This window comes from Ovis aries, chromosome 6 (assembly GCF_016772045.2).
Source record: "Ovis aries strain OAR_USU_Benz2616 breed Rambouillet chromosome 6, ARS-UI_Ramb_v3.0, whole genome shotgun sequence".
Classification (NCBI taxonomy): domain Eukaryota; kingdom Metazoa; phylum Chordata; class Mammalia; order Artiodactyla; family Bovidae; genus Ovis; species Ovis aries.
The window spans coordinates 26,038,258-26,055,079 of record NC_056059.1 but is presented as its reverse complement, the minus strand read 5'-3'; the positions used below and the strand labels follow the sequence as shown (position 1 = coordinate 26,055,079).

The 16,822-nt window shown below is 44.0% G+C and overlaps 1 protein-coding gene across 1 annotated transcript in view; it reads right to left on the bottom strand.

Annotated features, from left to right (window-relative positions):
- Positions 1-16,822, bottom strand: part of LOC105605903 (all-trans-retinol dehydrogenase [NAD(+)] ADH4-like) — a 41,502-nt gene that overhangs the window by 15,681 nt on the left and 8,999 nt on the right. Inside the window, exon 5 of the mRNA XM_027970866.2 lies at positions 4,269-4,500. Coding sequence (XP_027826667.1) covers positions 4,269-4,500 — 232 coding nt within the window. The remainder of the gene's footprint in view (positions 1-4,268; positions 4,501-16,822) is intronic.

The window sequence follows — 16,822 nt, the reverse complement described above, 5'->3', positions numbered from 1 at the left end:
ACACAGTTGTGCATAGCTTACAACAGTGCATAAACTGAATACACTATACCAATTGTGTTATACAACTGGACACTTGTGTGTAAAAGTGTCTTTAATTGCAGTTCGGGGTGGGAGGTCATTATAAAGTATTGTTTGTTTTATTGTTTGTGTTAGTCGCTTAGTCATGTCCGACTATACAGCCCCATCGACTGTAGCCCACCAGGCTTCTCTATCCATGGGATTCTCCAGGCAAGAATACTGGAGTAGATTGCCATGCCCTTCTCCCTGGATCCAGGGATTGAAGCCCAGCCTCCTGCATTGCAGGTGAACTCTACCATCTGAGCTACAAGGGAAGGTTATCAGGTATCAGTCAGTCATTCAGTCAGTTCAGTCACTGAGTTGTGTCCGACTCTTTGCAACACCATGAATCACAGCACGCCAGGCCTCCCTGTCCATCACCAACTCCCGGAGTTCACTCAGACTCACATCCATGGAGTTCATAATGCCATCCAGGAACCTAATCCTCTGTCATCCCCTTCTCCTCCTGCCCCCAATCCCTCCCAGAATCAGAGTCTTTTCCAGTGAGTCAACTCTTCGCATGAGGTGGCCAAAGTACTGGACTTTCAGCTTTAGCATCATTCCTTCCAAAAGAAATCCCAGGGCTGATCTCCTTCAGAATGGACTGGTTGGATCTCCTTGCAGTCCAAGGGACTCTCAAGAGTCTTCTTCAACACCACACTTCAAAAGCATCAATTCTTCGGTGCTCAGCTTTCTTCACAGTCCAACTCTCACATCCATACATGACCACAGGAAAAACCATAGCCTTGACTAGACGGACCTTAGTTGGCAAAGTAATGTCTCTGCTTTTGAATATGCTATCTAGGTTGGTCAAAACTTTTCTTCCAACGAGTAAGCGTCTTTTAATTTCATGGCTGCAGTCACCATCTGCAGTGATTTTGGAGCCCCAAAAAATGAAGTCTGACACTGTTTCCACTTTTTCCCCATCTATTTCCCATGAAGTGATGGGACCAGATGCCATGATCTTCATTTTCTTAATGTTGAGCTTTAAACCAACTTTTTCACTCTCCTCTTTCACTTTCATCAAGAGGCTTTTTAGCGCCTCTTCACTTTCTGCCATAAGGATGGTGTCATCTGCATATCTGAGGTTATTGATATTTCTCCCGGCAATCTTGATTCCACCTTGTGTTCCCCCCAGTCCATCGTTTCTCATGATGTACTCTGCATAGAAGTTAAATAAGCAGGGTGACAATATACAGCCTTGACGTACTCCTTTTCCTATTTGAAACCAGTCTGTTGCTCCATGTCCAGTTCTAACTGTTGCTTCCTGACCTGCAAACAGATTTCTCAAGAGGCAGGTCAGGTGGTCTGGTATTCCCATCTTTTCAGAATTTTCCACAGTTTATTGTGATCCACAGTCAAAGTCTTTGGCATAGTCAATAAAGCAGAAATAGATGTTTTCGGGAACTCTCTTGCTTTTCCATGATCCAGCGGATGTTGGCAATTTGATCTTATAATCCCAATTAATAATAGAGCTTTAAATAGTGTATGATTATCTATCTACAGACAACACTCTTAGGACATTTTTATGCTTTCAGAGATCTCTATGAAATGTAATTAATTTGGCAATAAAAGATGCAAACAGATTGAAAAGAACAAGGAGTTCTGGTGATGCTGGAGGAATGGTCCTTAATAATTAATCAGAGTTATTGCATCACTTTTCTTCTCAGGGGTAAATTAAAAATTACTAAAGCTCTTGCCTTTTTCTAGATTACTGACAATTCACTTCTTTTTACTTGCTCCTATCAAGTTTATTTCTCTTTTTTGAGTATCTCATGAGGTGGATTAGCTGTTCTTCAGCATCAGGAAGAACAGATTCTGGGAATTTAGGTAAGCTTTGACTAGATTTAAAAGAAAATTATGGCTGAATCGCAAGGCTTAATATCCCTGAAGAAAGACTCCTGTGGTAGAAGGTGATAGTCGACATGGAGTCCAGAAAAGGGCAGGGTGAAAAGGTGGCTGTGGTGGTGGTGCTGCTGGCGATTGTAGCAAAGAACAGTAACTCTTTCCCGTGACTCCAGTGTTATCTAGAGGAAAATACGCCTGGACTGCCAGGGTCACTCAGCTCTTAACTCCTCCCAGCTAACAATGCCCTTCCTGTAGGAGCCTTCAGATTATAGTTTGACTTCCCATATAGTCTTAAATTTTTGCTAATGAATAAATGAATGAATGAATTTTTAGAAAGAGATAATATACCGAGAGCCAAGAATAGCATCCCTATCTGCTTGACTGATACAACTCTCAACAAAAAGTTGTATCTTGATATTTTGGCTACTAGATCAGCCTTTTATTTTGGTTAGGCTGACTTCATTTTCTTGACACTGAACAACTCTATGTAATCTTATAAAAAAGAATAGTTGGATTGCAAAGCTGAGGACTAAGCCTCACCAAGATGTTTTAGGGATTACATATGAACCCGGCTTTATTCATTCACTTGCTGAAAACTTTCCAAGCTCATACTATGTGCCAGGCACAAGGCTAGGCTCCAGAGCCATCACAATGAACAAGAGAGAATTCTTGTCCTTATGGAGCAAATCATCTAAGAAGAAGGAGAAATAAGTGGGAAATATCTCCATAGTGTGATAAGAAGGAAGAAAGGGATAAATACAGATACTTTAGGGGAAACTGTGAGGGATGCCCAATGCATGCCTGGGAGGATGGAGTAGGTTTCCAATGGGAAGTGACAAATAACTGGAGTCAGACAGAAGTGGAGGAGCTTTCCAGGCAGTGTTGGTGGGAGCCAGGTGTGAAAAGTCTAGAGGCCACATTTAGAACCGAGAGCCTGGGGGTCAGGCCCAGGGGAAGAGCGAACCATGAAAGGAAATAGAAAGGATGACTAGCATATTGAAGGAAAAGGGGAATAATTAAAGGGGAATGAAACCTCCAGATTTTGTTGTTTAGGAAGACCACTCTAGTTGCATTTTGCAGTTTAGAGTTAAGGGATAAAGATTGATGTCAAGGAGGTTCAAATAAGGAGGTCACCAGTATTCTTGCCTGGGAAATCGCACGGACAGAGGAGCCTTGTGGGCTACAATCCATGGGGTTGCAAAGAGCTGGACACAACTTAGCAACTGAGCATGCAAAATCCTGCAGAAGTGGTAGATTGGGGTTTGAAGCTACATGTGCCTGACTCTGGCAGCTCTGTGCTTTCTCTCAGCCTCCTGAAGCTCAGAATGAGGCCCTTGAAATAGGCAGAGAGCGAGCTCTAGTGGACGGATGGAGAGAGGGAGAAAGGGTAACTGAGGACAGGACGACAAGAAAGATGGATAGAGTGCTCAGATCTGCCTGTGGGGGTGCGCCTGGAGGCAAGCGGGTGGGTTCACCTATCCGGGGTGCTACATGGGGACAGGGAGGGCGGCCTGGGGACCAGCTTCTCAGGTGGCACCAGAGGGAGGAGGAAGTAGGAGTGGATGGAAGGGGAGCCTTTGCTTGCAGGCAGGCAGTACAAATTAAAAAAAAAAAAGGAGGTCGTTTGAAGCATCCAAGTGATAGTGAGATCTCTCTAGTCTGTAGGTTGAAGAGCTTTGTAAAAGCTTCTAAATTCTAACATGGGATTTCAGGGACGCATCTTGCCACCATCAGGGCTGCCATCTGAGACCGTCCCTTGAAGCCACATAGGGGCAAAGTGAGACATAGAGATGAATTACTACACTTGAGAGAGAGGAAATGGCAACCCACTCCAGTATTCTTGCCTGGAGAATCCCATGGACAGAGGAACCTGACTACATACAGTCCACGGGGTTGGACACGACTGAGCAACTTCACTTTCTTTCACTTTCACTTTCTAATCTGCTGCATCAAGGAGAAACTAGGTGGCTATATGGGTGTAGTTTCTGTTGTCTCTTGACCGGATCTGCTGTCCCAGGACAAGGGACATATTTAGGGGACATGTTTAAGCAGACTGTACTTAAATCAGGGATAGTCAATAATCTAACATACTAGTAAAGGAAAGGAAATGAACATGAACTGGGTGCCAGCTATATGCTAGCCTCTGGGCCAGATGCCTTGCATATGTAATATGATTTAATTATCCCCACAACTATTTGTAGTAGATATTACAGTAGAGAGAGGAGTGGAGAGGGTAAATATCTTGCCTAGAGTCACAAAGGTAATAAATGACAGAGCCAGTTTTTGAAGATAAATCTGGCTGCTTTATCATGCTGCCTCCCAGTGACATCTATCTTACACAGCCTGGTGATTAACCATTTTACCTTGGCGTTGTTGATGACAGCTCCATAGCCAGTTGAAAATGCACATCCAAGCAGACAAACTCTCTCTAAATTGGCATCGTCCTCTAGTTTGGCAAGGTTGACATCTGAGACCACAGTGTATTGACTGAAGGTACTCGTCCCCATGAAATGGTAAATTGGTTTTCCTTTGCAGGTAAACCTGCTAGTTCCATCTTCCATTAATTTTTGATCACCAATAGGATTTTTAAAATTCCTAGGGGAAAAAAAGATACAAAAAAGGGAAAGTTGATGGACAACTGATAACTTTCCTGAAAATAAGTACCTACCTGCTCCCTGATGCAAGCACCTACCCTCCCCACTTTGGACTATTTTCAAGTAAATCTCAGACATCACTGTTTCATCTGTAAATATTTCAGTATGTGTCTCTAAAAGATGCTTTTAATTCTACAGATTTCATTTGGTTGGTGTGTCTCTTATTTCTCTTGATTTATAGGTTCTCACCCTATCCCTTGTTTGTTCCCCTGCAGATTTTTTGTTGAATAAATAGTTATTTGTCCTACAGAATTTTCTTCAATCTAGATTTTTCTGATTATGTTCCTATAATCTGGTTTAACATATTTCTCCATCGCTGTATTTCCCCTAAACTAGTATTTTTGATTTAAATGTTTGATCTGATTCAAATTTTATGTTTTTGTAGGAATATTGCTAAAACAGTGTAGTGTATTTTCACCTGGAGGCATGTAATAGCTCATCTCTTTGTGATCCTGGAAAGAACTGATGGTCATTGTCAAAATCTGTTATTTCATTAGAGGTTTGCAAAAGGGTCTATTCATTTTTTGAATATCTGCAACAACCCTGTGAACTAGGTATTATTATTGTCTCCTTTTTATAGATGAGTAAATTGAGGCACAGTATGGGCAGAAGAGCCTGGAGGGCTATGGTCCATTGAGTCGCAAAGAGTCCAACATGGCTGTAGCCACTGAGCACGCATGCATGCATAGATATGAGCAGTAAAATTTTAGCTTCTGAAATAACTAGTTTCAGTTAGCATTAAAGGTAAATATTTTGTTTCTATAGTCTAAGTAAAAAATAAGGCAATTAAGATTTTTGACTCCGGATCCAGACTGCCTAGGTTCAAAATCTAGCTCCAATCTATGTGGCCTTGGAATAAATTACTGTGATGCATTGCATTTCTCTCTCATCCTCTGGAGAAGTGAGAGGGTAACAGGCAGATAAGGAACTGAAAATCAGTCTGGGATGCCATCAGGTATACCCCTGATTCATCTCCACCCCGCCTTGGTGGTAGAACCGGGAGGTATGAGTATGGTGCCTGCGTCAGTAAGGGACAGACTAAGTCAGACCAGGGAAGGAAAGCTTTGGTGGAAAGTCTGTCTACATCCCCATCTAGAGCAGCGAGGGACGCCTCCGGTAGAAAGATGGCACTGGTCACTTTTTCCTCTCTTACAGATGGGAGCTAACAATTCCAGCCTCACTCCTTTGAACTGTATCCTGAAAAACTGGGATAGATTTGATCCTTAGAGCTTAAAGATGGTATGCCTGATCTTCCTATGTGATACTGCATGGCCACGGTATCCACTGGAGGAAGGCAAACGGTAGCCAGTTGGAGGGTCTTTTAATTATACTAGTATTTTACAATTAGGCCAGTTCTGTAGAAAACAAGGGGAATGGGTGGAAGTAGCATATGTGTTGACCTTTTTCTCTGCAAGACATGCCAGACTTATGTCCTACGGGTATAGATTTGGGTATGAAACCTTCAGCTCCCTCCTGTCCTCCTAATTTGCCCCTGTACCCAGGGCTCCAAACTGAAAGTCAGCTCCCCCCCGTCACCGCCCAGAAGGGTTGCCTCAGTAGAAACCCAAACTGAGATTCAAACTGCCCAAGTAGAGTCTAAACAACCCCTGGCTTGTTATGACCTCAGACTACACTGGTTTCAAAGAAATTCAAGTTGAAGTAAGAGAAGCTCAGACAGCTGTAAGGCGAGTGCAGAGGAAAAGAGAGTGAGCTGGGCAGTCAGGCAAGAAAAAGGAAATTTATTAGAGGGAAAAGAGAGAGTGACTGGCTCTTAAGGAGAACCAGTGTTCTCTCTTTCTGATGGAGTCCTTCTTATACCAATGAAAAATTCTGTGAAGAGATGGTCACATAGCCAGAGGTCTGGAATCTGGTGGTCTTGCAGCTTTGAGAAGATAAGTGCCAGTGAGATAACAGGATGCCATTTGGGCAATTTGGTCAGTCTCACAGATCACTGTGATTTTATTCTTCATTTGCAAGGTCGACATAATGAGCCATCTTATCAATGAGACCCCATGTGGGCCCGATCATTCCCGCCTTTTTGATTTTGGATAAGGGCCAAAGGTCAATCTTCTGTAACTGCTTCCTTCAGGACAGGGGAATCATGGGGGTAAGATAAGACATTGTGGGGGTAAGATAAGAAAAGGCTGGAATGTAGGTCAAGGGGATTTGTGTGGGGTCAAAGTGTTTGATAATCTGAGTGAGTTAGAAGTAGCTCATGGATAGTTCAGTTGGTGAAGGCTTGTAAGCGGTCTTGCCACTGTAAGAGTTACCCTGGGCTCCATAGAGGTAATGAGAGTCGGGGCCTGGGGCCCTGGGGCCCTGGGCACCTTCAGTCTTCAGTGGCAAGTCTGTGGAAGTTGGGCAGAGCTGGTCGGAGGACTCCTGCTCGGAACCAGGAGGGGAATGTCCGGATCCCTGGAGGTGGACTTGGGCAGTTGACTTTCCAATGTCCTGTTATGCCACAGCTGGGACATGAACCTGGAGGGGGCCTTGGCTTTAGGCACGAGCGGGTCCAGTGGCCTTCTTTGCTGCATTTGAAGCAGGGTCCAGGTGGCTTCCTTTCTTTGTTGGTTGATGGTGGCTTGGAGCCACGTAGGGCAAGGGCTAAAAGGTGGCATTTCGCCTGATCTCTTTGGGCCTTCTCTAGCTTTGACTATTCTTCCCGGTTATTGAAACTCTTAAAGGCTAAATTTAAAAGGTCTTGGTGAGGGGTTTGAGGGCCTTCTGCCTTTTTTAGTTTCTTTCAGATATCTGGGGACAACTGGGAGATAAAATTGGTGTTAAGGACAATGGTGCCCTCTGCTGAAGTGGGGTCTAATTTTGTATATTTTTGTAGTGGTTCTGTTAACCTGGCCAGAAATTGTACTGGGTTTTCATCTAGCCCTTGAGTTATTTCCTGGAGCTTATCAAAGTTGATGGCTTTATGCCCTGCCTTTTTTTTTTTTTTTTAATGCCCTGCCTTTTGAAGGCCCACAGTGAGACAAGCAACCATGTGATTATGGGCTACTCATCCAGGTCTCCCTGCCTGATAATCCCAGTTGGGATCTTCTTGGGTGACAGCTGTTGCCCCTACGGGCTTAGGGTCATCTGTCCTATGTATCTCATCAGCATGCACCTGAAAGGCTTGCCATACTCATTCTTTCTCTTCTGGGAGAAGAGTGGAGGAAAGGATGATGTAAATATCATGCCAGGTTAAGTCATAAGACTGGGTAAGACACTTGAATTATTTTAGATGATATCCAGGTATGAGGAGAAGGAGCCAAGATGCTTTCAGTCTGAGACAGATCGTGAGGGAGAATGGGACATGAACCCTAACAATGCCTTCTGCTCCAGCTACTTCTCCTGAAGGGAGGACTGGAGCAGGGGAAGGAGTGGGGTCCTGCAGTGAAGTTTCCCGTTTTAAAGTTGTTCAGGACTGGCTGTGGGGAGGAGATCTAGGGAGGTCTGGGTAAAGCCTTGGGACCCTCAGGGTAGAGGGTGGGGCTGAGAACTCAGAGCTTATTACAGGCAAAGGCTGGGGAGGGGCGTTGGGAGCTGCCTTCAGAAAGAGGGAGAGAAGAGGGGATGTAAGGTGGAGGCTGTGGAACTGGATCTGGAGCGACTGCAAGGGGATTGGTAGTGATAGGGAGTAGTCTGTGGTGGGAAGGGTCAAGGAAGAAGAAGAAAAGTCTGAACAGGAATCGAGAGACATTGTATTAGGAGGATGTGGCCCAGAGAAGGCTAAAAGTATTTGAGAAGTAGAACAGGATTCACAGAGAAAGGGTTGAGAGCGGAGAAAGAAAGCCTGAACATAAGGGATTTCTAACCACTTGCCATTGTGGTGGCAGATGTTATCAAGGTCCCATCAGTTCAGTGGCTCAGTCGTGTCCAACTCTTTGTGACCCCATGAATTGCAGGACGCCAGGCCTCCCTGTCCATCACCAACTCCTGGAGTTCTCTCAGACTCACATTCATTGAATCAGTGATGCCATCCAGCCACCTCATCCTCTGTCATCCCCTTCTCCTCCTGCCCCCAATCCATGCCAGCATCAGAGTCTTTTCCAATGAGTCAACTCTTCGCATGAGGTGGCCAAAGTACTGGAATTTCAGCTTTAGCATCATTCCTTCCAAAGAAATCCCAGGACTGATCTCCCTTAGAATGGACTTGTTGGATCTCCTTGCAGTCCAAGAGACTCTCAAGAGTCTTCTCCAACACCACAGTTTAAAAGCATCAATTCTTCGGTGCTCAGCCTTTTTCACAGTCCAACTCTCACATCCATACATGACCACAGGAAAAACCATAGCCTTGACTAGACGGACCTTAGTCGGCAAAGTAATGTCTCTGCTTTTGAATATGCTATCTAGGTTGGTCATAACTTTTCTTCCAAGGAGTAAGCGTCTTTTAATTTCATGGCTGCAGTCACCATCTGCAGTGATTTTGGAGCCCCCTGAAAAAGAGTCTGCCACTGCTTCCACTGTTTCCCCATCTATTTGCCATGAAGTGATGGGACCAGATGCCATGATCTTCGTTTTCTGAATGTTGAGCTTTAAGCCAACTTTTTCACTCTCCTCTTTCACTTTCATCAAGAGGCTTTTTAGTTCCTCTTCACTTTCTGCCATAAGGGTGGTATCTGTATATCTGAGGTTATTGATATTCTCCCAGCAATCTTGATTCCAGCTTGTGTTTCTTCCAGTCCAGCGTTTCTCATGATGTACTCTGCATAGAAGTTAAATAAGCTGGGTGACAATATACAGCCTTGACATACTCCTTTTCCTATTTGGAACCAGTCTGTTGTTTCATGTCCAGTTCGAACTGTTGCTTCCTGACCTGCATACAGATTTCTCAAGAGGCAGGTCAGGTGGTCTGGTATTCCCATCTCTTTCAGAATTTTCCACAGTTTATTGTGATCCACACAGTCAAAGGCTTTGGCATAGTCAATAAAGCAGAAATAGATGTTTTTCTGGAACTCTCTTGCTTTTTCCATGATCCAGCGGATGTTGGCAATTTGATCTCTGGTTCCTCTGTCTTTCCTAAAACCAGCTTCAACATCAGGGAGTTCACGGTTCACGTATTGCTGAAGCCTGGCTTGGAGAGTTTTGAGCATTACTTTAGTAGCAGGTGAGATGAGTGCAATTGTGTGGTAGTTTGAGCATTCTTTGGCATTGCCTTTCTTTGGGATTGGAGTGAAAACTGACCTTTTCCAGTCCTGTGGCCACTGCTGAGTTTTCCAAATTTGCTGACATATTGAGTGCAGCACTTTCACAGGATCGTCTTTCAGGATTTGAAATAGCCCCACTGGAATTCCATCACCTCCACTAGCTTTGTTTGTAGTGATGCTTTCTAAGGCCCACTTGACTTCACATTCCAGGTTGTCTGGCTCTAAATGAGTGATCACGCCATTGTGATTATCTAGGTCATGAAGATCTTTTTTGTATAGTTCTTCTGTGTATTCTTGCCACCTCTTCTTAATATCTTCTTCTTCTGTTAGGTCCATAGAGGAGCTCTTCCACTTTGAAGGTCAGGAAGGGTGGCGGTGAGGAGATACTCTTCGTCCAAGGTAAGGAGCAGCGGATGCGCTTTGCTGGAGCAGCCGTGAAGAGATACCCCATGCCCAAGGTAAGAGAAACCCAAGTAAGATGGTAGGTGTTGCAAGAGGGCATCAGAAGGCAGACACACTGAAACCATACTCACAGAAAACTAGTCAATCTAATCACACTAGGTCCACAGCCTTGTGTAACTCAAGGAAACCAAGCCATGCCCGCAGGGCAACCCAAGACGGGCGGGTCATGGTGGAGAGGTGGTCCACTGTAGAAGGGAATGGCAAACCACTTCAGTATTTTTGCCTTGAGAACCCCATGAACAGTATGAGAAGGCAAAATAGTAGGATACTGGATGAGGAACTCCCCAGGTCAGTATGCTACTGGAGATCAGTAGAGGAATAACTCCAGAAAGAATGAAGGGATGGAGCCAAAGCAAAAACAATACCCAGCTGTGGATGTGACTGGTGATAGAAACAAAGTCTGTTGCTGTAAAGAGCAATATTGCATAGGAACCTGGAATGTCAGGTCCATGAATCAAGGCAAATTGGAAGCGGTCAAACAAGAGATGGCAAGAGTGAACGTCGACATTCTAGGAATCAGCGAACTAAAATGGACTGGAATGGGTGAATTTAACTCACATGACCATTATATCTACTACTGTGGGCAGGAATCCCTCAGAAGAAATGGAGTAGTCATCATGGTCAGCAAAAGAGTCTGAAATGCAGTACTTGGATGCAATCTCAAAAATGACAGAATGATCTCTGTTCATTTCCAAGGCAAACCATTCAATATCACAGTTATCCAAGTCTATGCCCCAACCAGTAATGCTGAAGAAGCTGAAGGTGAACGGTTCTATGAAGACCTAGAAGACCTTGTAGAACAAACACCCAAAAAAGATGTCCTTTTCATTATAGGGGACTAGAATGCAAAAGTAGGAAGTCAAGAAACACCTGGAGTAACAAGCAAATTTGGCCTTGGAATGGGGAATGAAGCAGGGCAAAGACTAATAGAGTTTTGCCAAGAAAATGCAGTGGTCATAGCAAACACCCTCTTCCAACAACACAAGAGAAGATTCTACACATGGACATCACCAGATGGTCAACACCGGAATCAGACTGATTCTGTTCTTTGCAGCCAAAGATGGAGAAGCTCTATAAAGTCAGCAAAAACAAGACCGGGAGCTGACTGTGGCTCAGATCAAGAACTCCTTATTACCAAATTCAGACTTAAATTAAAGAAAGTAGAGAAAACCGCTAGACCATTTAGGCATGACCTAAATCAAATCCCTTATGATTACATAGTGGAAGTGAGAAATAGATTCAAGGGCCTAGATCTGATAGATAGAGTGCCTGATGAACTAGGGAAAGAGGTTCGTGACATTGTACAGGAGACAGGGATCAAGACCATCCCCATGGAAAAGAAATGCAAAAAAGCAAAATGGCTGTCTGGGGAGGCCTTAAAATAGCTGTGAAAAGAAGAGAGGTGAAAAGCAAAGGAGAAAAGGAAAGATATAGCATCTGAATGCAGAGTTCCAAAGAATAGCAAGAAGAGATAAGAAAGCCTTCTTCAGTGATCAGGGTTCCATAGAGTATTATAATTGAGAGTTCTGTTTTCTGGCCATTGGAGACTGTTATCAAGTGTATTGTGCCAACCAGTGTTAGTATTGTAAATAAGCCTTTTTGGTCTTATCTTTTAGGTTTTGGAGAAGGCATCTTCAGTTCAGTTCAGTCGCTCAGTCTAGTCTGACTCTTTGCGACCCCATGAATTGCAGCATGCCAGGCCTCCCTGTCCATCACCATCTCCCAGAGTTCACTCAGACTCACGTCCATCGAGTCCGTGATGCCATCCGGCCATCTCATCCTCGGTCACCCCCTTTTCCTCCTGTCCTCAATCACTCCCAGCATCAGAGTCTTTTCCAATGAGTCAGCTCTTCACATGAGGTGGCCAAAGTACTGGAGTTTCAGCTTTAGCATCAGTCCTTCCAAAGAAATCCCAGGGCTGATCTCCTTCAGAATGGAGTAGTTGGATCTCCTTGCAGTCCAAGGGACTCTCAAGAGTCTTCTCCAACACCACAGTTCAAAATCATCAATTCTTCAGCGCTCAGCCTTCTTCACAGTCCATCTCTCACATCCATACGTGACCGCAGGAAAAACCATAGCCTTGACTAGACAGACCTTAGTAGGCAAAGTAATGTTTCTGCTTTTGAATATGCTATCTAGGTTGGTCATAACTTTTCTTCAAGGAGTAAGTGTCTTTTAATTTCATGGCTGCAGTCACCATCTGCAGTGATTTTGGAGCCCCCCAAAATAAAGTCTGACACTGTTTCCACTGTTTCCCCATCTATTTCCCATGAAGTGATGGGACCAGATGCCATGATCTTTGTTTTCTGAATGTTGAGCTTTAAGCCCACTTTTTCACTCTCCTCTCTCACTTTCATCAAGAGGCTTTTTAGCTCCTCTTCACTTTCTGCCATAAGGGTGGTGTCATCTGCATATCTGAGGTTATTGATATTTCTCCTGGCAATCTTGATTCCAGCTTGTGTTTCTTCCAGTCCAGCGTTTCTCATGATGTACTCTGCATATAAGTTAAATAAGCAGGGTGACAATGTACAGCCTTGACGTACTCCTTTTCCTATTTGAAACCAGTCTGTTGCTCCATGTCCAGTTCGAACTGTTGCTTCCTGACCTGCATACAGTTTTCTCAAGAGGCAAGTCAGGTGGTCTGGTATTCCCATCTCTTTCAGAGTTTTCCACAGTTTATTGTGATCCACACAGTCAAAGGCTTTGGCATAGTCAATAAAGCAGAAATAGATGTTTTCTGGAACTCTCTTGCTTTTCCATGATCCAGCGGATGTTGGCAATTTGATCTCTGTTTCCTCCGTCTTTTCTAAAACCAGCTTGAACATCAGGGAGTTCATGGTTCACGTATTGCTGAAGCCTGGCTTGGAGAGTTTTGAGCATTACTTTAGTAGCAGGTGAGATGAGTGCAATTGTGTGGTAGTTTGAGCATTCTTTGGCATTGCCTTTCTTTGGGATGGGAATGAAAACTGACCTTTTCCAGTCCTGTGGCCATTACTGAGTTTTCCAAATTTGCTGGCATATTGAGTGCAGCACTTTCACAGCATCATCTTTCAGGATTTGAAACAGCTCCACTGGAATTCCATCACCTCCACTGGCTTTGTTCGTAGTGATGCTTTCCAAGGCCCACTTGACTTCACATTCCAAGATGTCTGACTCTAGATTAGTGATCACATCATCATGATTATCTGGGTCGTGAAGATCTTTTTGTACAGTTCTTCCATGTATTTGTGCCACCGCTTCTTAATATCTTCTGCTTCTGTTAGGTCCATACCACTTCTGTCCTTTATCGAGCCCATCTTTGCATGAAACGTTCCGTTGGTATCTCTAATTTTCTTGAAGAGATCTCTAGTCTTTCCCATTCTGTTGTTTTCCTCTATTTCTTTGCATTGATCTCTGAAGAAGGCTTTCTTATCTCTTCTTGCTATTCTTTGGAACTCTGCATTCAGATGCTTATATCTTTCCTTTTCTCCTTTGCTTTTCACCTCTCTTCTTTACACACCTTTTTGTAAGGCCTCCCCAGACAACCATTTTGCTTTTTTTGCATTTCTTTTCCATGGGGATGGTCTTGATCCCTGTCTCCTGTACAATGTCACGAACCTCTTTCCCTAGTTCATCAGGCACTCTATCTATCAGATCTAGGCCCTTAAATCTATTTCTCACTTCCACTATGTAATCATAAGGGATTTGATTTAGGTCATACCTAAATGGTCTAGCGGTTTTCTCTACTTTCTTTAATTTAAGTCTGAATTTGGTAATAAGGAGTTCATGATCTGAGCCACAGTCAGCTCCCGGTCTTGTTTTTGCTGACTTTATAGAGCTTCTCCATCTTTGGCTGCAAAGAACAGAATCAATCTGATTCCGGTGTTGACCATCTGGTAATGTCCATGTGTAGAATCTTCTCTTGTGTTGTTGGAAGAGGGTGTTTGCTATGACCACTGCATTTTCTTGGCAAAACTCTATTAGGCATCTTAGAGGAGTAGATTTTGACAGCTAGGATTGAGAATTTCCCATTGTGGCTGAATAGGGAGGTTAGACAAGGGTAAGAGCGAGGAGATAGGTCTGAGGGAAAAGGCATCCCCAGTCTCAGGAGTTTCTCAGGGAGTAATAATAGTCTGCTTTGTAATGGGAGTCCCCTACTTCAAAATCAGATGAGGCACGAGGCCCAGGGCCCGAGGACTGTGGGGATCCTCCTGCCTAGCGCTAGGAATTGGAATAGAGGAGAGAGAGAGAGTCTGAGGGAATGGGATTTCTCTCACTCTCATAACTGATGAATGAAATGTGGGCTGGTGTATGGATGTCACTCCAGCAAGGCAAGTGGAGAGTACCATCCTGGAGGTCATCTCAGTTTCTTGGCAAGGTCCAAGGGAGGGGACCACTGGAGGTGGGCTTGTGAGAGGAGCCCACCCAGTTGCGGTGGATCTTCCCTCCCAGGGAAGATCAATTTCCTTTTTCTTGCCTGACTGCCCGGCTTGCTCTTTTTTTCTCTGTACTCGCCTTACAATGTGGGCCCTGCTGCTGCTGCTAAGTCACTTCAGTCATGTTTGACTCTGTGCAACCCCATAGACAGCAGCCCACCAGGCTCCCCTGTCCCTGGGATTCCTCAGGCAAGAACACTGGAGTGGGTTGCCATTTCCTTCTCCAATACAATGTGGGTCCTATCAACAGCAAAAAAAAGGGTAACATACAGGATGAGATGGAAGACAGGAGACAAAGAGATAAAGAAAAGTAGGTTTCTCCAGTCTATCCCTGGGATCATATGCACAGAGCAGCCAGAGGGGCTGAGGAACAGCCACACAAGCTATTGCATCTTCATGAAGCACCCACTGGGAGAAATAATCAGTCTATGAGAGTTAATAAGCCCTTTTCTTATCAAGAAATACAAAGAACCAAGGAGGATCTAGGAGACTGTTTAGAGCACCTAGAAAAATATATTAGCGCTTTTAAGGGTGTTACTCTGCTTTATGACCTTACTTGGCAGAGTGTGATGTATGTCTTGGGACAAACACTAACTCCTTCCTCAAAAACTCCAGTTTTGGGGAAGGCGGTTGCTTATGGAGATGAATGGCTTGGTAACGAATCAGTAGGGAAGATAGAGGACAAGATAGCCACCCTCCCCACTAAGAATCAGGAGGTCCCAACTATAGAATGAGATTGGGACTGTAACACAGCTAAAGAAAGATGGGATCAGAGTCATTTTGTTAGATGTGTTTTTGAAGGACTCAGGCAAACACGTGACTTTAAAATAAGTCTTTAAACTATGCCAAACTGGCAAACAGAAAACAGAACAGGAAGAGAAGGAAGCTCCTGGTGAATTCCTAGGTAGACTGATCCCAAAAATGAAGAGGGAAGAATGATCTTAAAAGATAGATTTTTCACTCAATCGGCTCCAGATATCTGCTGTAAGCTATTAAAACAGGTATATGGGCCAAATCAGTCTTTAGATAATCTGTTGCAACAGGCTCAGACAGTCTATTCTGGCAGGGAATATGAGGAAAGAAAGGCAGAGAATGACAAAAGAACAGGCGGAAGCCCTTGTAATGGCTGTCTGAACCATTCTTAAACAACCCGAGAAAAATTCCCAGAGGGACCCAGGTGAAAAGGGATAGGCTTGCTATTCCTGTGGAAAGGAGGGGCACCTCAAACAGGATTGCCCTCAGGCATCTAAGTCCCCAGGCTCCATGTCCAGTCTGCAAGGGACCACACTCGAGGAGAGACTGCCCCCAGAGGCATAGGTTTCAGGGGTCAGACTCCCAAGACAATCAGGATTGAAGGTGCCCAGGGGTCCCCACACAAGCTCCTGTCCTAATTTACATCTGAGGAACTCTGAGTATTAATAACTGTAGGGGTGCCAATCCGTCGATTTCCTTTTGGACACTGGGGCAACTTACTCTGTGCTTACTGAAGCCCCTGGCTCTCTTTCTCCCAGATCTGCTTCTGTAATGGAACTGTCTGGACGAGCCAAATGTTATTATTTCAGTATGCATTTTCATATGAGTTTCAAACTCTGCTATTTTCATACGAGTTTCTGATCATACCAGAGTCTCCATTACCCATTTTGGGGAGGGATATAGTGAGTAAGGTCCATGCCTGTTTTTGTGAATATGGAGCCCTACCTTTTTCTCCCTTTAATTGGACAAAATGTAAATCCAAGAGTGTTGGCTGATGGAAAGTCTGTGGGTCAAGCACAAAACGCTATTCCTGTAGTTGTGAAGCTCGAATACCCACACTTATTTTCACATAAAAAGCAGTATCCACTGAAACCTGAGGTTAAGGGAGAGTTAAAACCCATTATTGAGAATTTAAAGGAGCTGGGGCTATTAATTCCCTGTAACAATCCATGCAACATTCCTATTCTGGGTATAAAGAAGTCAAATGATAAATGGAGACTAGTTCAAGATTTACAAACAATAAATGAGGCTGCAGTTCCTTTACACCCCACGGTGCCTAATCCTTATACTCTATTGTCTGAAATTCCTGAACGAGTCAAATATTTTTCAGTCATTGATTTGAAGTTTGCTTTCTGAGTTAAACCTATATTAAATCATCCTCTATCTATGACTTTAAGACAATTGAGAGGATTTTTTGGAATCATAGGGTACTGCTGCATTTGGATTCCCAGTTATGGGGAACTTGCCTGGCCTTTGTATAAGCTTATAACTGAAA